General features: G+C 40.9%; 1 protein-coding gene across 3 annotated transcripts in view; it reads right to left on the bottom strand.

The window, feature by feature from the left end:
• The window catches only part of SDK1 (sidekick cell adhesion molecule 1), a 385,780-nt gene that overhangs the window by 144,316 nt on the left and 215,925 nt on the right, over positions 1 to 25,539 (bottom strand). For all 3 annotated transcript variants that reach the window (XM_056503413.1, XM_056503412.1, XM_056503414.1), the window contains 2 exons: positions 8,609 to 8,720; positions 7,429 to 7,619 (listed from right to left, as the gene is read on the bottom strand). In XM_056503413.1, coding sequence (XP_056359388.1) covers positions 7,429 to 7,619; positions 8,609 to 8,720 — 303 coding nt within the window. The remainder of the gene's footprint in view (positions 1 to 7,428; positions 7,620 to 8,608; positions 8,721 to 25,539) is intronic.

Below are 25,539 nucleotides of genomic sequence, written 5' to 3'. Positions count from 1 at the left end.
GAGGCTGCAAGATCCAAGGTCATCTGAGCTGACCTGCTCTCAAATCTCTTCACCAAACATGACTGGAAAAAAGGACTTGTGGTTATATTATTGCTAGGGCATCAGCATTTTAGTAGATAAAATCAAAATCATATAAATATATCCTGCAAAATCTTGTTGCTACCTACAGTACAGCAAGTGTGGCTGTCATTGCACAGGGGTGACTTCAGAAGGCACCAGGTTAGAAAAAAACCTCCCCTTTCCCAGCAGTTCTTCCCTCTCACTACAATAAAATACTTGCTTGGGTGTACAGAACTGGGGTCTTGTCTGAGCACCAATGGAGATTACAATTCTGTATTCATTCCAAATAAAGCCAATCAATATTAGTCTTCAGCATGCCATGCAGGGGAGGAGGGGAGGTTGCAAACAGCCTGGAATAGTTGTTTACCCAGCAAAACCAATAAAAACAAGCTACCTGATTTATTATATTCTAATAATATACACATGTTAACATTATTGATCCTCACTGCCTAAATATAAAGCCATTAATAAACATGCATAATAAGCTGTGATTTATTGCATATGATCTCATGCGTTAATCTCAACAACAAATTGGAAAGCTGAACATTTAATTGAAATTCACTGATGGCACACACTGACATGTTTGATCAGCTAAGTTGCTGAGTCCTCTGCAATTCATCTAAGTCCATGTTTTCACTCTGAGTACTCTCCTTCCTCTCACACCATCCTCCAAGCCCTGCCTGGTGTTTTCCTTGTGCTCCATTACTCTGGATGTTAACTTTTGAAATCCCAAACTTTCAGCCCAGTGTCCTTATCTTTGTGTCCTGTCTGTGGCCACACATCCATGTCTCAAAATAAAATGTGAATATTTCATTCTTTGGAAATTTGATGTGATTGTGGGGTGAGGACAAAGCAGGGCCAGGAAAGCATCCAGACACACATTCACAAATCCAGACACTCCCTTTTAAGTTTGGGTTTCCTCTTTGAATGCCTCTCCAGTCACTGAAGTTTATCCTTTGCTTAGGGAGGTCCTGACTGCATCTCTCCTTTTACAAAGGATTCTGCCCTTAACAGGCCAATCTCTAAACTTGGCAACCTTCAGCCACCCTCAAACTTTCTCCTGGATCAGCAACATACTCACACACCAGTGATAAATTTGCAGATTTATCTTCACTGTGGGCCTGCAGTCCAGCTACAAAGCATTTAATGTGATCTCCAAGATGCTGCTGGTTCCATGACCTCTGTTTATGTGCTGCTGCTGCTGCACAGCTCCTGCAGTTACACCTGGCATATTTACACAGGTGTCTTTCCCAGTGTCCCTCCCAAAATCTTAATCTGCAACCTGTGCTCCTTCCTTTAAATCCCACACAGGCTGTTTGTCACCCTCAAAGAAACTTGTGATATTAAGAGATGCTTAGGGTATCAAGCAATAAATTATGTGACAAAGAACCTGAAGTCAGTGACAACTGTCACTCAGCAAACAGGATGTGATGTTATAAAAAGAAGACTCACATCAGTTTTTCTGAAAGAAGCAGGGAGAAACAGAAGCAGACAAGACAGAAAAAGAACAGGAGCAGCAGAAAGATGCAATCTAAGAGCCACAGGCAGATCCCAGAGGGCTTTTGGTGCCAACAGATTTGATTTCTGGTCCTGAAGCCCAGACTCACCTTTTCCCCCAGACTAAACCCTGCTGAACTCTGTTCTCACAGCCACTCCAGCATCTGGAAGCACTTCCAAAGGCTACACCCGACACAGAGACCACAGCTGCCCACAGACAAGTCAGATGCTATTCTTGAAAGACAAGCACTGATACAGAAAACCTTCCAGAAGCAACTCTGCAATTTATGGCCTGTACTGCCTAAAGACTGAGAGCAGCCTGGGTGGGATGACAAGGCTGACTGATAAGGGATTTCTGGACAATCCAGAACAGCACATGGACAACAGTGCTGTGGTAAAGTCTAACGTGTTGAAAATTAGCCTTGGTGGTGCAAGGAATGAGGGAATTCCAGGAATATTGGTGTAGGGGCACCCTAAGGGGTTCTGAATCAAATAAGAAAGCAATTTCACACAGAACCTCAGAATGGCTGGGGTTGGAAGTGACCCCTGGGGATCATCCACACCAGTCCCCCTGCTAAAACAGGTCCATCCAGGGCAGGCTGTAGGTGTGTGTTTACCAACTCCAGAGAACCACATTCCACAACCTCTCTGGGAAGCCTCTTCCAGTGCTCTGTCACCCTCCAAGTGAAGAAGTCTGAGGTTTCCATGCAACTGTGCAGCTTTTCCACATCCACTCACCAGCAGCATGGATGTCTAGAGCTCCTGTGGAGCCACAGAACTCAGGCTGTGGAGTGACAGCTCCAGTTACAGGTGCTGGGCAAGTGAAACCTCAGCTCCTCACTTTCCAGAGGTGTCAGATGGATCATCTGCATGTCAGGTTTTGTGCCCAAGGGCCTGAATGCCCAGCATTAACTGCAAGGGAGAAATTCAGAGTATCTGAATTTGGGTTGTACAGCACCTGGTGAATGACTGTCAGAAAGGGGCCATAAAAATGCAGCACTATTTACAGGGGTCATGGCATTCTGAGGGGGCACTCTGGCTGGCTCTACACACAACTCCACTGCATATTTATAAGGCTTGGTTTGAACCACACAGTATGAATGTAACATTTATTGTTGAAGGCAATAATCATGTGTTGAAATTTAATATGTGTGGTGAAATTATAATGTCTTCCAAAGACTATAACATGCCAGTCCCCACACATGGCCATTTTTACGAATGACAGTAATTTGCTGGTATCAGGTCAAACATATAAATTTTTTGGAAATTACAGAATCACAATAGTTAGAATAGGAAAAGACCCATTACTCTGAGTTCACCCTGCTGGCTCTGTGGCTTGTGGCAACGAGAGGGGTCACAGCCCACGTTAGGCTGAAAGAAACAGATCCTGCATTGTTCAGATATTGTATTGTGTTTGACTGATCTTCACTAAAATGTCAAGTACAGGCAAGGGGGGGGAAAGAGTATTTGAATATAAATGTGTGCTTTTAATAGTTGTTGAGGGTTTCAGGGGTTTTTTGCACTCCAGACATCACTGGAAAGATGTCTCTTAGAAAAGCCCTTGGGAGCCTGCAAAATTTGATCCAGTTCTAACTTCCCCTGTGCAGAGTAACATGGTTACTGATTTTAACATTCAAAAGATAGCAGTCAGCATCCATTACATACCCTTCAAGCTGCACTGGAGATGTGTGACCTAATCCTAGATACACACATGAAAGTCAGAAAGAACAGAGAAAGCCCCAGGGGTTCCTCCAAAGCTCAAATTCCTGCATCTCTCAGAAACTCAGAGCTGCATATTTAAGAGGAAAATTGAGCCTTCAACATGGAAGCCTTCCTCCAGCATTACCATAAACTAATTTATTTGGTGAATATGTTCTAAAGGAAGAAGAACTGGAAGCTTGACAGCCCCTTGTAGGTACAAAGTCTGTAACTCCAGACAGAAGATCAGACTGGCCATGCTGGGAGAGAAGCCCCATTGTGGATGCAGGTACAGCAGCCTCCTTGGAGCAGGAAGTTTCTTTGCATGAATATCAGGTTAAAACAGAGAGAGATGAAAAGATCCTTGTGGTTTCTTGCTACCCCTACTGTGAGCTGCAGTCTGTGTGTTCTGAAATAACAGCCTGGGGAACACATGTCCTGTCTGCAGGGCTGAAAGGAGGAAGAATTGTTGGGAATAGCAAAGACAGAGCTGGGCTGCCCAGAAATCCCACTACTTCCCTGTGGGATAGGTCCTGTTGCATTTGGGCTCAAGGCAGAATGTCTGTGTCCATCTCAGAACCTCTGAGGCTTGACAAATCAAAAACTGCCAATATTTCTTTCCTTTGAGCCCAAAGTGTGATTGGGTGAGTCTGAAGACATTTCATATTACAGTTTCCCTGAAAACTTATTATTTTCCTACACAGCAGATGAACACAGTCATTAGGATCTTCTCTTAAGCACCACACATGAAAAATTCTTTCCACTGCCTTCAAAGAAAGCATCTGCAGTGTTTCAGAGTCTAAGCTGGAGCCAGGAGAGCAGCTGTTTGCAGAGGTCTGAGCAGGAGGTGCTGAGGGGCTCGTGGCTACAGAGGGAAATAACTTCTGCTCTGGCAGCTCTGTGCACACAACACAAATTCCTGAGCAGCAGAATTCACAAAGAAGACCCTTCAGCATCTGGACACCCCTGGAGAACAGGGAGGGAGAAACAGCCCCCAGCCCATGGCAGAGCCCAGCCCTTCAGGCCAACACTGGAACTCTTCTGATGTGTTCCTGAATTCTCCCAAGATGAGAATAACATGTCTCTTAATGTAGATCTCTGGGCACAAAAATACTCCAAAAGAAAGGAAGCCCTCTCCTCTCACAGTGTTTTATTCATTTGTATTCATTTGGACAAGCCAACAAGGCTTCAACTCTCAGTCCTATACAACCACTCATCATGCCAGGCCCTTCTTTCTAATTGTTTTTTTCATTTTGTTCAGGCTTTACTTTCTGGCTACATTTAAATTAAAGAGCAGTTCGGATTTCATACAGTGGAAGAGTTTGGTTCCCCATTTTCTTAAGCTCCTAAAATTCATAATTTCCTGTAGAACAGTCACTTAAGAAATGACTATTGCCATTTGTCACTAAAACTTGCAGAAGAGGAGCAAAAGAATTTGAGATTATCTCAGCTTTCAAATTGGTTTGTTCATGGGAAGACTCTTTAAATTACTTAATCTTCAAACTGTTAGTGATAAAACAAATGTGCTCTTATCTAATCTGCAACAAATCTTTCCCAAACTGTTACTCTGCCAAGCGAGGAACATGATACCCTTTAAAAATTTATAACAACTGCAGCTAATAAAACCAAGGTTTGGAACCACCTCAGTTTATCTTTTCTGGAACAATATGAAGATGTCAGGGAGTTCTTTGCCACATTCAGAAGAAAAGTGCAGCAGCACATAACTAGAGGATTTTCTTCTTGTTTATGGTGTACTACTCTAATACATTGGAGATTCTGGTTTTCTTTTAATATTATTGTGATTTTAATTTACAGACCAAGATATATTCTCAGAAACATCAAAAAAAAATCTCCTGAGATAACACTGTGGGTCACAAATAACAATTTGTTGAGTAGCTGCCTTTGTGCTAAGTTTCACTGCCTTCTAATAGAGCTCTGGTCACCACCTGAGCCACACTCAAACTGTGACTTCTCTTAACTGGGAAAGTCAAGGACTGATATACTTGGGAAAAAGCTTTGATTAAGTCAGTGTTTGTGACATCTTTGATACATCTTTTTATTGCTACCCTTGTTCTACCTGTTAATAGCAAAATATTTTTCTCCACTGATCCACAGAAGCTCTCAGCCATGCTATTGAGGGGCTGCATTTGATTTCTCCCATTCTGCAAACAAACCTCTTCTTTTAAACCAACTTCCTCCTTCTGTTAGTCGAGACCCCTCATTAAGTCCGCGCTGTGTTATTCTCCCAAGAAGTACAACTCATTATCAGCTCCCAATCTACACATCCACACTACAAATATTTTATGCATGCAAATGGACAAGCATTCCTGATTCTCTCTAAGTACTGCCCCCATGGACTAAGAGAGATACACTGCAGAAAGCCTTAGGTTTGAATCTTGTCTGCACTTTACTCTAGAACTCGTCCCTTGACTAATTAAATGACAGCAAGATCCATCCAAGAATTCTAAAGCTGAATATAAGTTATGCATTAACTACTAATCCTTTGATTTGGCTCCCTGTTTAGAATTAGAGATCCATCCTGCAAGCTCAAGAAACTCATAAATAAAGAAATCTATCAGGCTTTGCTGACACATTGAGTAAACACCTGCATCTGAAGTGTCATGTTCCATCAGAAGGAAATAAAAGTAATTGGTAACCAATTTGTTTCTGCTTTCTTTCATCTGCTTGTTCTTATCTACAGGCCTTTTCATAACTTCATTCCCTGACAGCCTCCTAAAACTGGATAGGAAATAAATAAAACATTTAAAAATAAGAGAGTAGGTAAGCTACCAAAGCACTGCTAGTTTAATATGATTCCCCAGTGATTATTTTTCTTTTTTTTTTTATAACTGTACTTAAGAATCTTTTATATTAACCAAGAGGCTGCTTTAAGTATTGCATTTGGCTGGATCTGACATCACAGCAACAATGGCAAACCAGCTACAACAAAATCTCATGAATAAGGAAGAGTTTAAACAAAACCTATAAATAAGTGAAATCCATCTCTGCTCCTTAAAGGGAGGGTAATAAAAAAAAAAAAAAAAGAGAGGGCAAGGAAAGAGACTGGAACCAAACTTTGTCCAGCAGGTAATAAATATAACAGACACACAGTGCTCCAAATGAATCTGGAATGGAGCTTTGCAGAGGGAAGAGCTGATTTCTCACTTAACAGCAGCTATTTCAAACTGCTTTAGCAGAATACAGATCATAGAGCAGTCTTTAAAATTGTATTTTCAGAAGGCTCAAAGATGTAAAGAATCATGGGCTGCATTCCCTCTGCAAAGCTCCAGAAATGGACTTGCTTGAACCCTAAGCAACACTGAGACTGGTGGCACTTCCAGGGCCACAATCTCCCCAGGACACCCCCACAGACAAAAGCTTGACTTTACACAATCATCTCTGGCTGAAACCACCTCAGTGTCCCCAGTCCAAAGCACCTCTTTTAGTCTGAAAGCCCTAAAGCACTCCACACTGTGTGCACTGTGCTAACGTGCAGAATTTCAGACACCAGGAGCCACCATTCCCAAATTCCAACCTCCTCCCCACAGCAACACTCAGAGGGGAGGTGGTGGTGGAGCCAGGCAGGGAAAGGGCAGCAGTGGCCCCTTTAAAAGCATTAATTCCAAGGTTTCCCTGGGAGCTGAAGGTCCAGCAAACAGAGCTGCTTTAATGGCATTTCCTTCCCTGTCCTGTTGCCTCAGCAATGCCCTGTGCCTGCCCAGTGTCCTTGGACCCGACTGGCACCTGCAGCACACGAGGCACAGCAGTGCTCCTAAAAGCCTTCTTTCAAAAATACAGGCACTTGACATATGAAAACTGGAGGTAAGCAAGCCAGGAGTTAATCAGGATTTAATGCACCTAAAAGCCAAGATAGGGAAGCTGCCCATTACGGATTTTACTACTGTATTTCTCAAAATTCCCATTAAATGTATAGTTTCACAGGGGATTTACAATCACAGCAGTGTTTAAAAAAATCTATTTGATGAATTTATATTAGCAGGGAAGAAGGGCTGAATTAATTTGGAAGATAACCCTCCTTCACCTCCTTTGTTCTGTTCTCTGAAGAAAGGTTCAATTGTAAGGTCAATGAAATATTAAGATATCAATTTTATTTCCTATTATACCTCAGCTGAGAGCCTTTTTTACTAAAAAACACATTGCCTTGAGAATTACCCAATATAGAAAGGAAAGCTTTTGCTCTTGCTGGCTCCTCTGTGCTCTCTCTGAGTTTGGCTTCACAGAAGTACATCCCCACATCAGCAGAGGTGGGGTTGGTGATGGTGAGGCGTCTCCCAAAGCTGCTGATGCCACTGGTGATCTTGATTCCATTTCTCTTCCAGGTCATACTCAGCCTCTCAAGAGGTCTGCAAAAAAAAATAAATAAAAGAATAAAATCATAAAACATACATGATACAGAATTATCTCTCTATGTGTGTGTAGATATATATATATATATATATATATATATATATATACACATAAGGAATTTAATATTACAGATTATAAAACTTCTTTAAGTCTTCCTCTATCCCCAAAACACACTGTTAGAAAGTAAATGCATGTATAACTTCTACACATCAAGGACTACAGACTACTCAAGTGGCATTATGCAAGTACAGCTAATTGATACAGCAATAGAACTTAAGTGCTAATAATTTGATTTCTCCAAGCAAAAGGAGTAAATACTGCTATGGGAATCAGCTGCACGGGAAGTGCTTTCATTACAACTCAATTACCAAAACAATATTAATCATATCAAGAACATCTCTGCCCTCAGAGGGGAAAGTAAATCAGTTGGTCTTATCACCCAAGGACTTCAACTATTCACTTCTACTGAAATTCAATGTATTCTAGGCCAACTAGATGGAAATATAGCAGGAATGCTGTGAATTCTGTATTACAGTGCATTATGAACAGTTGAGCAATAATCACTGCAAAATGAGAGTGCCTGAAAAAATGACTTCATAGGAGATCCTCACTAAATTTATTTACTAGGAAGCGCCAACTGTTCAACAGCATCACCTCTGCTGTTGATAGGCAACAGCTGAAATATTATTAGTCCTCACCATAATTTTTTCCTTATGATAATGTCTGCTGCTTGAACAGCACTTCTTTTCCTTTCCATGTGAGGAGCAGGTGGGAAAGCATCCCTGCCTGTACCCTCATTTGGCCAGGAAAAATCAATGTGTTTAATTCAGCAATGTTGGACAAACAAGATCACTCATAAGGCTGCTCAGAAGAGTGAGTGCTCTGCTTCAATCTCCAAATTAATAACAATAAAAAAATGAAAGCAACATGCTCAGTCCTTCTCTGGACAGCAGAGAGCCCCAGCAGAGCTGGAGGTGCTCCTTACCTGGCGCTGGCCACGCACTCCAGGGTGGCCTGGCTGCTCCCCGACACCACGCTGGCGTTGCGCGGCCGGACCAGCAGGGCGGGAGCCGCGCTGTCCCGGGGGCTGGGGGCACCTGCGGGCACAGACACACCTGGTGAGCCCCAGTGACTGCAGGGGTGGCACTCTGAGCGTGGCACGTCCCGGGCACCGCTGCAAACGTCACCCTCCAGCCTCACTGTGGGGGTTGGATTGCTGGACGGTTGCTGGACAGACTTAGGAGCTTACTGTTTTTTGGTTTTAGGTTTGTAGTTTATTATAAAGGTGTGGGTGTGAGAGAGAGTGTAGAGATAAGAGCAAGGGGGTAAGAGAGAGCTTAGAGAGAGAGAGAGACTAGAGGTAAGGGGTTAGAGGTAAGAGTGCGATTTTCCGTTCACAATACAATAAGTATTCTTCTATGATGAATATTCTAATTTCCAATAACCAATTTAATACAATATACTAATTTCCTAATATTTGCATGCAACCTATAGGAAGTATTAAATTACTATGTTTTATGGCTTTTTTATCTGTAACCCTTATCTTCAGACCTTTCCTGCTAGGCTTGGGACAGGATGTGTATTGGTTCTTTGGTATTTGTGGCATTTAGTATCATTTAAACAAAAAAAAAGGCCTCAAACCATAACATAGCTGTTTTCAGCATCTATGTCAAAGTATGCTAACATTTTTACTTCAAAACTACTTGCTAAGCACTTATAAAATTTTTCTGTCCCCTCCCCAACACCTCACCACAGGTTTGCACCTGCACTGCTCCAACAAACCCATCATAAAACCCCACTGTGGGAGTCCAGGGTGTTCCCCTGGCTCCCCTGAATGCTTCTACACTCCCCTGACAGGGTCTCAGAGGTCCTGGCATGGTGCCCAGGGGTCTTGGGGACTGGATTTGAGTCCCTGGAGAAATTTACCAACATTGCAGGAAGAATTACAAGTCACAAAAAATAAATAGAATATAAATTAAACTGTTAGAAGCTAGAAAAAGTGATTTTTTAGAAATGTTTATATTAGGGGGTTTGGAGCTAAGATGGAGGATTTTGAGGGTGGTATGCCTCTTCCTTCTTCTTCTTCATGCCATCCATGTTGGAGTGCCACCTTGGCATCCTTTGATTGGATGGGACAAAGTTGTAGAGTGTAACAAAATTGTAGTGTATTGGAAAATAATTGTAAACATCAGATACGTAATTTAGAGTATAAAAACAAGCCCAGCCCAGAGTTGAGGCTTTTCTGCCATGAACGACAAGCTGGACAGACTGCTGTCAGCTAGAGAAAAATTCCTTAGATGAGAAACAATAAACAACCATGGAAAACTTCAGAGAACAGCCTCCTGCACTTTTCCTTGGTGCTGGGGCTGGGAGAAACACGGACTCTGAACCACCTGCATGTCCTGTGGGGATCTCAGGATCAGGAGACCCAGACAGTGACACCCCACAACTGGCCCCTGCCTTCCACCCTGGAATATTCTCACAGACAAGCAAATAAATCAAGCATCCTAAAGGTTTTCTATTGTTGAGCACTTTTATGTTTATCAAACACTTGCTGACTTATATTTTTAAGACCTTTTCATGTTTTGTTTAATCTTACCCCTTCCACACCATTTCAAAAGAGTCTGCCAATACTCATGCTAGTTCTTTAAAAAGATTTTACACACTGGGGAACAAATATAAAATTAACAAAGCAGCATATCACAGCAACTTCAATCCCCTTTTCTTATCAGGAAAGTAAATAACCCAAATCTGTTACTCTTTTGTGAGGCTTCATACTGTAAATAATTTAGCTTATGCAACAGTCAGCAGACACTTAAAAAATGGTAAAAAGGCAGCTTGTAAATTTTCTCTGTATGCATTTAGTAAGTGAATTAAAATACCCATGTATTCATAGGTACTTTGCTTCAAGCAACTCATTTGGGAAAGAAAAATTAGCTATTTTTTAGCTTGAATAACAGAGTAATAAAATTTTCAAAGATATGGAAACCAATAAACAAATTACAGGGAAAAGTAATGAAAATAAAACTAAACTGATGGAAAAGAAAGCCAGTTCATCAAGTGTTTTCTGCATAGGAGACTAGTCCATGCTCATTAAGCAGCATGGGAAATTGGGAAATGTAAAGCATGGACCCTAAAATTTAAGGCAATTCCTTAAAGAACAGAAAATGGTCAGAAGATTTCTTTGCTTATATCATACCCAGCATGCAAAAACCATTTGACATTGGATTTCACCTGTTGGATAGACAAAGGTTTTGCTCATGGGACTCAAAGTTCACAAGGTTAGCAGATTCCTCAGTGACAAACTTTTTACCTTTGGAGTTTTTCTAATTGACAGCAGTTAGTGTAGTACAGGAGAGGAAAGTGTGGAGCATCATTTTAAAATTTCAAGAATACCATCCACACTTCTGGATAAATTCAAGCACTCAAGAATAGTACTTAGAGTGTAAGCAGATATTTATTTCTTCCCCTAAATATGCTCTGTCAACATAGCATCTCTATGAAGCACACACAGGATCTCAAAACACAAGCTGTTAGTAGGTTTTACACCTCCTTGTCAACATTCCTGGAAATTCGATGCCATCAGGTAGCAAATCAGTTTTCTAAGATTTCCATGCTGGTCTTATGGGTATTAATGGCAAGAATTTTCCAGATAGTAATTAAAAAAAGAAAAGAAAACAAAAACTAACCAACCAACCAAAACAAACAAAAAACCTCAGAAAACAAGAGCTGATCAGATTAGAAGCTTGTTACTGATGAGAAGAAATAACCTCAGCATCACTGCTCCCCATCACTTCTGCCCAAGATGAAGGTTTACAACAGTGAATGCTAAAAGATCAACAAACCAGTGACTAATTTGGCAGTAATCATCTCCTATCTCCATCTGGAAGAGAGGAAAATCACTTGTTTGGCTTATCAGCTCCCCAGTAAAACCAGGCAAAGAGGAGAAGTCGGTGATCCTGTCACCCCCATCATCCCACACGAGTAGCAGATAAGGAAGGAAATAAAAGAGCACATTCTCCATCCTGCAACCAGGAAAAGGCAGAAATTTCTTAGTGACTGTAACAAAAATCTAAACAAAGCACGTGTCTCTTGTTATTTTGTACCTTCCCTGAAACAAATTTATTAAAAGCAGGCTCCTGCTAAAGGCTGTGAGTGCACTGGTACTGATGTGGGACAGAGGGCTCATCACAATGGTCAGAACTGGATTCCCAGGAATACACCTACAAAGGTCAGCTATAGACATAACAAGCATGTACAGAAAAGTACAAAATTCCCAAGTATTACCTAACAGTATGGAGGCAGCACGAATATTCCCATTTTATATTCACAGACAGCTCAAGCTTCCCTTTCCAGCACTAAGAAACCCCTTTCCATAACTCACTCTGGCCTCAACCTTGCCAATGCCCACAGGGACATTCCCAGGGCTCCCTTTGCAGAGGGCAGCTTGCAGCTTTGTTTTATGGCTAATTGAAACATCAGAGGAGGATCTTAGTTTTACTTTAGAGTAAAAATCTAAACAGGGCTGTAACTTAGGATCTGTGCCTTTCAGAACTTCACCCTTTTGTAAGAAATCCACAGGCTGGAGTATCAGAGTAGCCAAGGTCCTAGTGGAGATAAGAAACACTGGGATTTTGTTTGGATGATGGGATGTGGCAGATCAGCTGTCCATCAGGCTGGGGAAGGCAGAGTTATTGCAAACAATCAGATAATGAACAGCTACCCAGACTTCCCAAGTTTCTCATCCTGCCTGTCAATAAAGCCACTCCATCCTTCTCCTGCCTCTACATGCACTGCACAGATGTGATTTTACTTGACTGATGTTACACAAAAATCCAATGCAGAATGTCATTGTTAGCAAACAGACATTTTCTTTTAAAATCCTTTGTCGGAAACAATTGAATTTTTCTCCTTTTCACTGCTCCTTTTTTTACTTCATCAGACTTTTTGTTGCCTGAGCTTTCTAGCACATTGCTGTTTCTGGCTTTTCATCACCTCTTCCTTTTCCTCCTCCCCTCCCTCAGCTTCTCTGCATTCATCTCTGGCCATTTCCCCCCTTTTCCACCCCATGGTCCCCTAAAGAAGTTTACCTATTTCAGAACTGCTCAGTTTCTGATTTATCCTTTAATTTAATGATTGAACTTCAGTTTCTCTGAAGGAAATATTAAATACACTGAAATGGGGAAGTAATACAAATGCACATGGGAACTGAGCTAAAGTGAGATGAATCCACTAATAGGGAACCACCACTCACAGTATATTCTATCTTTTTGGAAAGAAAAGGCCTTCTTTCCTTTCCATCTGCTTTCTGAACCCTCCTCTCAGCTAAGAAAGCAAAGCAACAAGAGGGAAAAACCCTAAACTGACCCCAGAACTGCAGCCAGGGGAAGCCTCACTGACAGACATCATCAGTCTGGGGAGAACCTGTGGGAAGCTGCAGAGACAAGGCTGAGTGACACTGAAAAACACTTCAGGGATGTACTCTCAATCTGATTTTAGCCCTTAGTAGATGACTGGACAGAAGGACTGCCACAGGCAAGAGTCCTAATCCAGCAAGGACTGTTCTCCAAAAGAGTTCACTCTGCTTTATATTCCTTTCTATCCATTTCAGCCACTGCAGTCCCAGCATTTCCCATCTCCCCTTTGCTTCTAAACTTTCTCATTTATCACTGTCTGAGCCATTGCCAGGACCTACAAGGGCCCAGGACTGACCCCAAACAGTTTTTGAAGCAGGACACCAAAGACTTGGGAAAGGAGGGAGTTTGTCCCCCAATCCTCCAGGGGTTGCCATCCCCAGCTGCTCATGAAACACCTGAACTGCTGCCATTTGCAGCCAAGTTATTAAGGTAAATTTGCATTAATATTGTGTTTTTCATATTAAACTTCTGTTTGGTTATTTTTTTAAGAGACAGAAAAAGAGAAACAAAAATGAGACAAAAGAAAATGGAAAGGGATGAACTGGAGCTTTTTCCATCTCTTTGAACATAAACTCCTCTCCAGACTGTGGAATTCAGGAATCTGGCAATCCCCCACAAAGCAGAGATAAATTGAGAGAAGAGAGAAGAAGAAAGAGTGAACAACTTTGGCATGGTCTATTTGTTTTTATCACCTGTGGCTGTGAATGGCTGCACCTCACTGAGCCTGCTGAAAATCTCTCTCTCTCCTCCTGCCTGATCAGGACTGAAACCCACCCAAGGCCTCTCTAACACTGATTTCTTTTTTCAGTGATGAGCTCTAGAATTTTAATCTGTTATTTAAATACAATAATTATGTACACTGCCCTATCATCTCTGGAAAGAGTATTTTTTATCTCTGTACATATATTGACATGTAAGGTACAGGGAATTTTAAATATTGTCATTTACAGTTTATAAAGATCACAGGCTTTATCAAAGCCACCTCAGATGCTTAATTTTCCCAAGAGAACTGAAATCTCAGCCAGGCCAGATGACTGGAGACACAACAGGTTCTTTCCCCTTCAGAAATGCATAAACATTAAGTTCTTCCCCAGATTTTACATTATGACATGCAAAGTTTATCTATGTCTGTATTTGCAGTGCAGAATATTAAATGTATTACTTCAATGAGTGCTTAAATTAATGTGACAGAGATATGAGGTAAGCCAGGCACAACAGAAACTGAGAGAAACTGTTTATCTCCTGAAAAGAAGGAATAGTTTGAGTTCAGACTTGAGCACAATGATAAGGTTTATTTTTGAGGTTTTTTATAGGTCCCAACTCTCTGAAGAAGCTTAATCCAAACAAGGTGACCAAGAGCAGAAGGAGGGGGAGGACTTTCCTAATAATAATAATGATAATAATAATGATAATAATGATAATAATGATGATAATAATGATAATAATGATAATAATGATAATAATGACAATAATAATAATAATAATAATAATGATAATAATAATAATAATAATAAGTAATAATCAATAATAATAATAATCCAGAGTCTGGCTGAACCCCATCCCTACCCTTACTGCTGCATGTCCAGCTTGCAGTGAAGAAAGGATCTCACAGGAACCAGTACCCAAAAATAAATTTATTTATTCATATAATGAAATTTGTCTATGTGAGAAAAATGCTTCACTGAAGAGATCACCAGTACCCTACCCTCAAACTGATAGAGAAATTCAGTACTCAAATAGAACTTTGAAACCATTTATAAGTTATCCTGGGAGAAAAAATATTAGAAAACTTTCACCCTAAACTTCCCACAGACTTCCAGGCTTGCACAGGACATGCAGGATACATGCAAAGCTTCATTTTATCTAATTATGGACACATCTATTAGAAAAAAAGCAGGATAGGAGATAAGAATCCAATACAAATAGCAAAAAATATTACATATAGTAATTATTATTATAGTAATATATAACATTATGGCATCAGGAATGTGCAGTCTCTGCCTGGGACACAATGTGAGAAAAGAGGAGAAATGACAGTCACAGGTTATCTCGAGATTGCTCGAGGGGGAGAGGAAAAAAAAAACAACCTTACAAATACAAACTGCCTAATAGAACAAACACACTCCCTGTTGCCAGGTACAGCCTGCAGATGGTTTGAATTATGAACCCAGGGTGGATTAATGCCCCTTTCCCTCTCCAGTACAAGACACACAACAGGAATTGGATCCTGATCAATAATAGATTAATTTCCCTTCCCCTTCAGAGCAAAAGATTCACAACAGGAATTGGAGCCCGATCAACAGAAAAGCAAATGCTGACAACCACCTGCAGGCACCAGAGAGAAACATTATGCAAATACTGAAAAGAAAGTGTGCTCTCAATCATAAACCTCTGTCCCAAACCATGTCTATTGGTTCCCTGCTTATCAGAGTGATTATTAAGAGCTGATACAATAAAAGAGCATTAAGATAATCAAAGTTACTGTTTCAGTTTCCCACTTTGACTCTAGCAAGGACTATCTATTTTCAAGGAAAGGGAAATACAAGGCTGCTGTTACTGCACAGGTCTCTGCTCAGACTTCTAGATATAAAGAAAAATAACAGAGACTTTCCCATGAGGCTTCTTGGTCACATTTGTTTAGTTTGATGAAGAACATAAAAACTCCAGATGGGGCTTTTTTTGAGCCAATGTTATGTAGTTATAAAATAATTAGCAAACTAATGGTGAAGAGTTGGTGTATCAAGAATGATACTTTTCAGTACCCAAAAATGTCTTCAGACTTCTCAGAAATATAAATATTAACATAATTTATTTAACTTTTGAGAACCCAGACTGCAGACCTAAAGAAGTAAATAAGGAGCAACATAAAAACTTAATTTTGTGGATCAAATTAATAGGGAAGAAACAGCCAAGTTGTTTGAATTAATCACAGCAAGTGAATTCTTATATATCCAGCCCTCGTCTTGAACCAGACATCAGACATCACAACATATGAATAAAACACCAGATATGAAAAAGATTTACAAAACACAAGCAAAACAAGTGAATGATCCAGGTTGGTTGTATTTATTGACTCATTACACTCTTGTCACTCTGACTAAGCTTTGTCCACATCAGAACAAACACAGGATGCATTTCCACTGAAAGGAAAATTAAAAAAAAAAAAAGGTGAATAAAATAATACAACTCAGAACAATATAGAGCAAGTAGATCCCAAGTTAAACACCCAGAGTTTGAAGAGGGATATGGTAAAGGAAGAATTAGAAAAGATTTCATCAGCACCTGTTGAGGAAGTCTTGCAATAAATTCATTTTGCCTGGATTGCCCATGTCATAAAGGCTGAGAATCTCCTCTCCTTCCTTTTCCATCCACCCCTCCTGGGCCTGTGGGATTTTCTGAATATGTCATATTGACACTTCTGATGCACTGAACTTCAAAAACCAAAGTTACCCACAGAAATTAACCCATACAAGGGGTGATTTTGCCAGTCCAGATCCTTCTTTGGTTGGAAAGCTTCCTAAAGCTTTTTTGTTCAACTTGCTACATACACTCCTAATTTCCAGCTTAAATGGCCAATCCATTAGTTCTCTGCCAGAGTTGTCCTTTATAGTTTGAAGAGCTGCTCTCCCTCCCTCTGAGATGTTTATGTCCTAAAGCATTTACAGAAAACAACCCTATCCTTTCACAGTCTTCATTTCTCTAAGTGAAACAAGCTAAACTTTTCTTGCCTGGAAGGATTCACTGAAAAACACACAAAAGATGAGGAGAAAGGGTAAAAATCCAAGCCAGCATCACTCTGTAAATGCCTCCAAATGTTTAAACAAATAACAGCCAGGTTTTAAACAGCTTTTTTCCCCTCTTTGTAAGGGCTTTCACACAGACTGCAAGTGCTGTTAGTTTTAGTCCTGGGGAAAGATTAATGGAGAACTCAGCTCTAGCCACAAGACAATTTATACCCCTTTGTGTGTAGATAGTCCAGTAAAGAGGAGATTTATATATTTTATTGGATAAAACTGAGTCTAAAACACAGGTTGAAAAGGTCTAAAACCTTACAGAGAGTTCTTAGGTCTATTCCTGGGCACAATGAGAGGCTGGGACCTAAATACAGCTGATTTAAAGATGGAAAATGTATTTCTGTAATCACCAAAGTGCCCAGCAGAGGCAGCAAGGCCAGGATGGCCATGGTGACACAAATCTCTCCAGCCTGCCTTTCACCAGTTTTGCTCTGAAGACAGGGACAGGGATGGGAGATGTGGCTTTTTTCTTGATTTTCCTCTCTTTCTACAGACCATTAAGTGCAGGTGACCTAGCAACTGCTATTTGGGGGGTGAATTCCTCTTTTTTCTACTTCCTGAGGCCTACAGACCCACTTTGTATTACAGGACTACTTCAGAAATAGATTTCTTGCATTGTCCCATGTAGTTTTAAGGAAATTAAACCACTGCTTAGTTACACAGCTCCATGTGAATCAGCAGCTAAATTCAAAAGCAGACCAAATTTCTGCTCAAACTCTCTGAAATTCCCTTCTCACATCTCCCCGTGCAGAAAGAGCAATTTGGAAGTTCAGTCTCTGTCACTGACCTGACCTTCCCCCATGCACAGTGAGGGGCTTCTTTCTGCCTGGAAACTTATCATCCAGACCATCATTAGAGCTTTTAACATGAAAAAATACATAGCCTCAAGCTATTCCAGCTAAAGAACACTCAGGTGGCTTTTCAATTCACCAGATCACTTTAATACCAGCTAAATAAGTGGATGGAGTGTGTAATCTTATTCAACAGCAGTTAAAAGGGGGAAAAATATCCATAGTCTGGCAGTGGAATCTATTAGCCTCAGAGTCATCTTCAAAGGGATGCAGGAGGCAAAAAGGCAGAGCAGCAGCACTGCAGCCAGGGCCCAGAGCCTCTGGCTTCCCATGGGATCACAGAGCCCCAGAATGGTTTGGGCTGGAAGGGACCTTAAAGCTGATGCAGTGCCCCCCCTGCCATGGCAGGGACACCTTCCACCGTCCCAGGCTGCTCCAAACCTGTCCAAGCTGGCCCTGGGCACTTCCAGGGATCCAGGGGCAGCCACAGCTGCTCTGGGAATCTGTGCCAGGGCCTCCCCACCCTCACAGGGAGGAATTTCTCCCCAATATTCCATCTGTCCCTGCCCTGTGGCAGTTTAGAGCCATTCCCCCTTGTCCTGGCACTCCAGCCCTTGTTCAAAGTCCCTTCTCAGCTCTCCTGGAGCCCTTACAGGAACTGGAAGATGCTCCAATTGCTCCCCAGAGTCTTCTCTTCTCCAAGCTGAACAACCTCAAATCTCTCTCAAAACACAGCTATGTTTAAGAAGACTTAAAAATAACTCATTAGTGGGAATTACTTTTAAGAGGCTGTATATTTTTACGATGTACTTTAGTGCATTGCATGAGAAGCATCCTTTTAACCATAAACAGACCCTCATTTGGCAGGAGGAAACAGGTTTGAGGGGCCTGGCAGGGGTTTCTGCAGCACAAGGCAAGACTCACTCTTCTCCTAAGGATAAAACCCAAAACCTTGCAGCCTTAGTGCTTCACACACCTGGATATTTACAATTTGTTTGCTTAACAATGGGAAATTTAGGTTAATAAACCACGCATCAGTAGCTGGATGTTAAATAAACCAAAACTGTCACTTAATAATCGTGTCCAGAAATGCAAATTCAGTGGTGAGATGAGCTGAGAGGAGAAATGAAGGAGGAAGGCTGAGCTGGGGAGGTGGCTGAGTCTCAGAGATCAGAGAGCTGCTGCCATTTCAGGGGCTGCAATTCTCACCAGCAGATCCTGGTTTAATGTCAAGTAGCAGCAAAGAGAGAGAAATGGGAGATAATAAAATGCTGCCTTCTATTTACAAATATGTCTTAGCATATGGCTTCATATTGTTTTTTTTTTTATAAATGCATTTCTTAACTCCTTACTTTGGCACAAATGAAATCACACAACTGACAGTTTACTTTTTCTTTGTTGTAAGAAGTTTTAACTCTTCCTCTTACTTAGAAATGAAAAGGTGGCAACAACTAAAGAAGAAAATCTCATCTATCCTTCACTGAACTTAAATAAAGAAAAGCATTTGCAGTGACTTTGGGGGAAATTCTTCAAGAAATACCTTCAACAATTTATTTCATGACAACAGTAATGGAAGCACTATTTTCAGAGGGAAGATTTTTGATTCAATACACTCTGTAGAGCATAAAGCAGATAAGAACAATTGATCACATGTGAGTTCCCAAGATCTATTTCTCTGTAGCAGTTTTTTAAATGAGCCTGATATTACATGGCATTACATGGGAAGCAGAGACTTGTATGCACAGACTGATCACAGAATCCCAGAATGGTTTGGGTTGGAAGGGACCTTAAAGCTCACCCAGTTCAGGGACACCTTCCACTATCCCAGGCTGCTCCAAGCCCCATCCAGCCTGGCCTTGGGCACTGCCAGGGATCCAGGGGCAGCCACAGCTGCTCTGGGCAGCCTCTGCCAGGGTCTCACCAGCCTCACAGGGAAGAGTTTCCTCCTAACTTCCTATAAAATCTAAATCTCTCCTCTTTTAGTTTAAAAGAGTTCCATCGTTTATCTGCCATTCACAACGAAGGGAGGGGATTTTGTGTCACAGATATTTGGGCCATGTGTCCAGGCCACCACCTGGGCCCCATTCCCATATTCTTAAAAAACACTCAACCAAAGCCATGCAAGTCCATTTTAGCAGGTGGTGGATAAGCAAAGTGTGGGTCAAAGCTTTCTGCAGAAAATCCACTCTAAGAACTGAGATTAAAACTTGCCACATATAAACACAATTTGAACTTTAAAAGAAATTTTAAAAACCCTACCAAATTTAAAAGCCTGTCCTCAGAACCCAGCTACCACAGGGTGGGCACAGTTCATGAAGGATTAAAGGAGAGCAGAGCAGTTCTACACAGAGGGTAACACTGAAATAAACAGGCATTCTTGGTTTGCATTGTTGAACTCAAGGTCACTTCTTAGTGCTTTCTATTTTTATGTCTTTATACACACACATATACACATCTGAGCAACATGTTTTGGGATCCAGATTGCTACCTTGCTCCCAAAGGTCTGCTATTTCCAAGTCTTTACATAAAGAGAACGGATCAGAAAAACAAGAAGATACCCCACAGCCTTCTTCCAGCAGCTAACTCAACCAAACATATGGAATGACTTGTCAAAATAATATTTTGAGAAATAGGTTATCAGGGGCCTCAGGTCCACTCCATATGGTCTAAAGTTCTCCATCCCCCTGACCATATCAGGCTACTTCTCCACTGTCGTCTATAAAAGGAGACAATTCCTAATAAAAGTAGAGTTGTTCAGGTCACAGACATTCAGAACCAAATAAAATTTTATTTATAATATTTAGAGTGCTGTAAAATAAAATTAAAAAAAAAAAAAAACAGGATAAAGCCATGCACACAGCAGAGCTCAGAATCCAAAGAAATATTTTTCTAACAAAAGAAAAAATTTTGTTTCCCCTTTCAAGCACAGATTTTTTTTTTCTAAATAAAGTGCATCTTCCCCTTTGTGATTATCAATCTTTGGTTATTTTATAATATAAGGTTGCCTCAGACCTCAGCAGGAAGAAAAATACACATTGCTGCATTTCCTCTGTCACAAGAACAAAACAACCCTGAAAGCAAAGAATGTTCCAAAAGAATAAACAATAACCCAGCTAAAGAAAGTCTACAAACTTATCCATTCAAAAATAATTCCACAGATGGATAAGCATTTAATTTTCTGAAGAAAGAATAAACCAGCCTCTCTCTTTTCTGGGATGTGAAATGGGGTTTTGGACCTGCCTATTTATACCCAGTAAATAAATGCTGCTCAGAGAATGCTGCAAGTCCTGTAAAAAGCAATCTAAAGGAAAGTTATTACTCCAGGCTCTCTGCTGGTGTTTCTGCAATCTGGGGAGCGCCAGCATTGTTAAAAACAAACTGTTGGTTGTGCCTTGCTTGGCCTGTACAAATGCTCTTTGCATTAATGCATTTAGGATCTCCTATTGCTGTGCCCTGCCAAGAGTTGAAGAGTGTGATGTCTTCTCAATCTTGCACTGACTTCCTGCCCTCTCAGATGAGGGTTGGTCACAGTTTTTGGCTGTGTGGATGGTAAACAGCCTCCCCTGGATATGACAGGGACTCACTGCTGTGATAAAAACCATAAGCTTATTTCCACAGGGTGCTCTTGACTCCCAGCTCATCTAAAACTTCGCATTTCATGCTGCTTCTTATTTGAAATTTTCATCATTATAATATGACACTCGAATGTCACAACAGAATTACAGTTAATAAGGAAAATTAGGGGGAATAAATGAAAGATAAAGTGGCACATTAGAAAATGCACCATTGCCTGAGACATGAATTTCTATATTGTTGAGGTACAAGTAACATTTATTTCATTTTGTTTTAAAAAGGAATCAATTCACCCCTAGGTTTAGAAACACTCTGAACACTCGGTCACTTCCCAAAATGTCCTTGGGTTGTCAGTTCGAAATAAATTGGCAACGTGTCATTAGGCAGAACACAACTGCATTGTTTCAACCTAATTAACCCATTTTATTCAGATTTGCCCCAAAAATAACCCTTAACAATATGACTGTGCTCTCCAGATGGTGATGGGCTGTGTCAGAGCAGAACTATCAGCTGCCAGAGCAGCTAAACCAGAAACCAAACATTGCAGGGTCCACTTGGAGCCCAAAACCTGTCACTCACTTTCTCTCCTACATCTCCTGAAAGTACTTGCACAGAATGAATCACCTAAACACACCCATAAAATGCTTCTAGAGGACATTAAAATTACTCCAAGCAGGTAGAACAGCTGGAAGAGCTGGCTGCAGCCAGCACCCGGATGCTGATGCCCAAACACCTACAGCACCAACCTGCTGGTGCCACCTCCTGCTCACTGGCTTCTCTCCAGGTTTTTGGCTGTGGGATTAGCTGTGAAAACTCAGTGCATGCACACTCACCTTCAGTGGGAGGAAATACTGAATGAATAAAGCATGTGCAGTGCCAAAAGCTGGTGCTGGCCTCTCTGCAGGCTACTGCCAGCACCCTACAGAGTGTCACGAACTGCTTCATCTCCCTCCCCTCCTTCCTTTCAAAAAATGTTATTATAGATAAGAGATTAATGTGTGCCAGACCATTTGGCTATTCAGGAGCAAAAGAATTTTGCAGCATAGACTGAATTTAAGACAATAAAATGTGTTACCCACTGAACCACGAAATCTCTGAGAGGACTCAGAAATAGAAGCAGCTTTTTGAAATAAACCATAATCTCTCTGTCCTGTTCCCAAAGTCTGCAACTTCAAACAAAAAACCCCTGAAAAACACAAAGCCTGGTGATATATAAAAATAAAAGTACAGATGAAGCATTTTTGACATTTCTCTATCACTCTTAAAAATAGTAATAATCTTGAGCTATTGAAGTTGCTGAAAGAAAATAAAAATCAATGTGTTTTCACTTAGTACTTCTGAAAAAGAAAAGGATCACTTGATATTTCAGCAAAACGCTTTAAAGCCACTCTGTAACAGAACCCACTATAAGGTGCAAATAAAGCTCTTCTCACTCATGCATCTACTGCTCCCCAGAATTAGGGGCTGGGAAGGGAGCTGGGACAAGGGAGCAGCTCCCAACATGAGGAGTGAAGAGCTTTTACATTTTTATTTTAAATAACATGCATGGAAAACATTACAAGCTTCAACTCCAATGTGTATCCAAAGCCCTGAAAATGTGGGCTTTTAAGTGTTTCTCTGCATTTCCCAATTTCTGTCTGGTCACAAATTTTAGGTGTGCAACCACAGGCAGGACAAAAATGACCAAATTTCTGAGAGACATGGAGAAACTTCTACAAATCATTGTTATCTACTCCCTTTGAAAGTGGTAAATGGTTGAACCTTCCCCTCAACACAGGCAGGGTGGACATAAAATTGTGTATTTTATAGTGAATCACAAATACCACTCATAATAATTAATAGCAATAGCCAATGTAAAGGACAATAAAAAATAGCATGCTGCAAATCAATCTGTTTTTTTTTTTTTTTTTTTTTTCATATAGGAGAACCACAGTCACAAAAAATGCATTTAAACAGAAGTTTTTAACTGCTAAGAATTTTTCTGTTGTTTCTGGTTCCTCTCTATGCATACAAATGCATAAAATGTACAACCCAGCAAAGAGGGAAAGTAAAAAATTTTAAAAAGCTGATTTATTTCTGTATAAATCCTTTACTCCTACCATTAAAAAGTACAAATTATTACCACTGGAAAGCAGAAAGAGTAGAAAGTGCTCTTGAAAAATAATAACTGCTTCTCCCAGCACACCAGAGACCTCTAGAGAAGATGGAGGAACCATTATCTCCATTTTATGTGTGGTGAAAATGAGGTGAGGACAAACATTACTGAAATGAGGCTGCACCAGGTGCATCTGACCTGTTTATTACAACCTTTTAACACATTAGCTTACACTCAAATACAAGATGGGAAGATTTTTTTTTTTCTTTCCAGTCTTCAACTGGAAGAAGACACAACTCCACGGGGATCTCTCAGGCTCTGAAGCTGTCCCCTTCTCACAGTCCCTTTTCAGGCCAGTTCTCAGCTGGAAAGTTCCTTAATGGGATGTGCTATTCTAAATTTAATTCTGCTGCTGGACAGTTATTTACAGTATCTTTGGTCAACAGCAGACCAGAGAGGGGAGAAAGCAGAATATTCTCCCAGGTTGTACCACAGGCAGGAGCAAAACAGCAATTTGCATTTCTCACTTATTGTCTCAGGCTGCCACAGACTCTGGCACATGTCACCACACCAATTTAACTGAGCTGGAGCTGGTACAAAGCATTAGAAATGCCCAAACCCCAGATCAGAACATCTGCTAAGGCCATCCAGACAGCAGGTTCCATCCCAGGGTTGCAAACCTGCTTTCCTGCCCCTCCATCTCCACAGCCATGTTCTGCCATATCTTGCACCTCTCCTTTTTCAGAGATCAAATGCACATATCCAACAAAGTTAAAAGTTAAAAAGGCCAAGATGAAAACGGGTCTGAAGCATTGCAGAGGATGGGTTCAGTGGGTGTGAGGTGTCAGGGAGGAATCTCCTTCCTGGGAACCTGCCAGGAAAGGAGCCTGGGCAGGGGGATGCTCCTCTCAGCCCCCTGAGCTGGGTTCTTCCAAAATTCAAACCAACAGCACCTCTGCCTTCCCCATGCAAACATGGTCAGTGTCATACACTCTAAATCAACTCCTGGCTGCTCTTTAAGCTGCAGGAGGGTGGATTTAGGCTATAAATTCAAAATAAATCCCTCCCTGTGAGGGTGGGGAGCCCCTGGCACAGATCCCCAGAGAAGCTGTGGCTGCTTCATCCCTGGAAGTGTCCAAGGCCAGGTTGGACAGGGCTTGGATAGGGGAAGGACCTGGGACATTGGAAACTCCATGTCTTGGTGACACTGGATGCCCTGAAGATCATTTAAACCAACGAAGTCTCCAGGACAGGAATTAATTTTTTGTATTTTTTAGCACATAAAAATGGTTTCTGAAGGTGGAACTTGAGATGAGTTTGTTTTGCCCTGATCACTTGATTACCACAACCAAAAGTTGGAAATGGGACAAGAGTACTCAGAGAGCCTAAATGACAGATATCATCCTATTTCTGTGAGGATGTTAAGGGATATTTGAGAAGGGATATGACTTTCTCTTTAGGAAGAATGAAAAATAAATTGAATTTTACCCCTTAACCTTTATGAATCACAGTTTCCCATTTGTCTGTGGTGACAGATTCCTGTATTTTTCCCAGAGGAAAATACAATTTTCCTTGAGTAAGGGGGAAGCAAAGGAGAATGCAAGTAAAAATATTTTGATTATTTCAGTTCTTTCAAGGGCCACTGTCTAAGGAAGGAACTTGAGGATCCATAGAATGAGCTGCTAAGTTTTGTAAAATCTCCTCCCTTCACAAATACCCTTGGTTTGGGGGAAGAAACCTGTTTAAAAGACACATTATTAACTCACTAACTTTTATAATGAAGGTTACAATCCTCAGCCTTTCCTCTTACATTACAGGAAAGGCATCCAAAGATGAAAGGGAACGCTCACCAAAGCACAAATATCTGTTACCATTATTTGATGATCAGCTTCAGGTTAAACCTGTCTGCCTTGAGACTGGAGATTAATAGTGATAGCTTCTTTTAATGACTGTAGAAATGCCACAGTGCCTGCCAATAACAACTTGAGCAATGAACAGGTTGCTATAGAATGTATTGTTTATGCACCACTGACTGCAATCTCTATACAGAAAATTTAATAGACCCTTTTTCCTTCTCAGCAAGCTTATGTGGTTGGGGATTTAGAACTGCATTATTCCTTATGACCTGACTTATTTATCGTGTCAATCATAGTAATGATGTGTCAAAATTATCACAGTTCTGAAGCTTTCCCTTTATCATCATTTTGAGAGTGTTCTTTCTCAGCATTATAAGTACATATGACAGA

Source organism: Oenanthe melanoleuca, chromosome 14, assembly GCF_029582105.1.
Source record: "Oenanthe melanoleuca isolate GR-GAL-2019-014 chromosome 14, OMel1.0, whole genome shotgun sequence".
Lineage (NCBI taxonomy): Eukaryota > Metazoa > Chordata > Aves > Passeriformes > Muscicapidae > Oenanthe > Oenanthe melanoleuca.
Note: the sequence above shows the minus strand (reverse complement) of the source record. Positions and strands in the feature narration are given on the sequence as shown.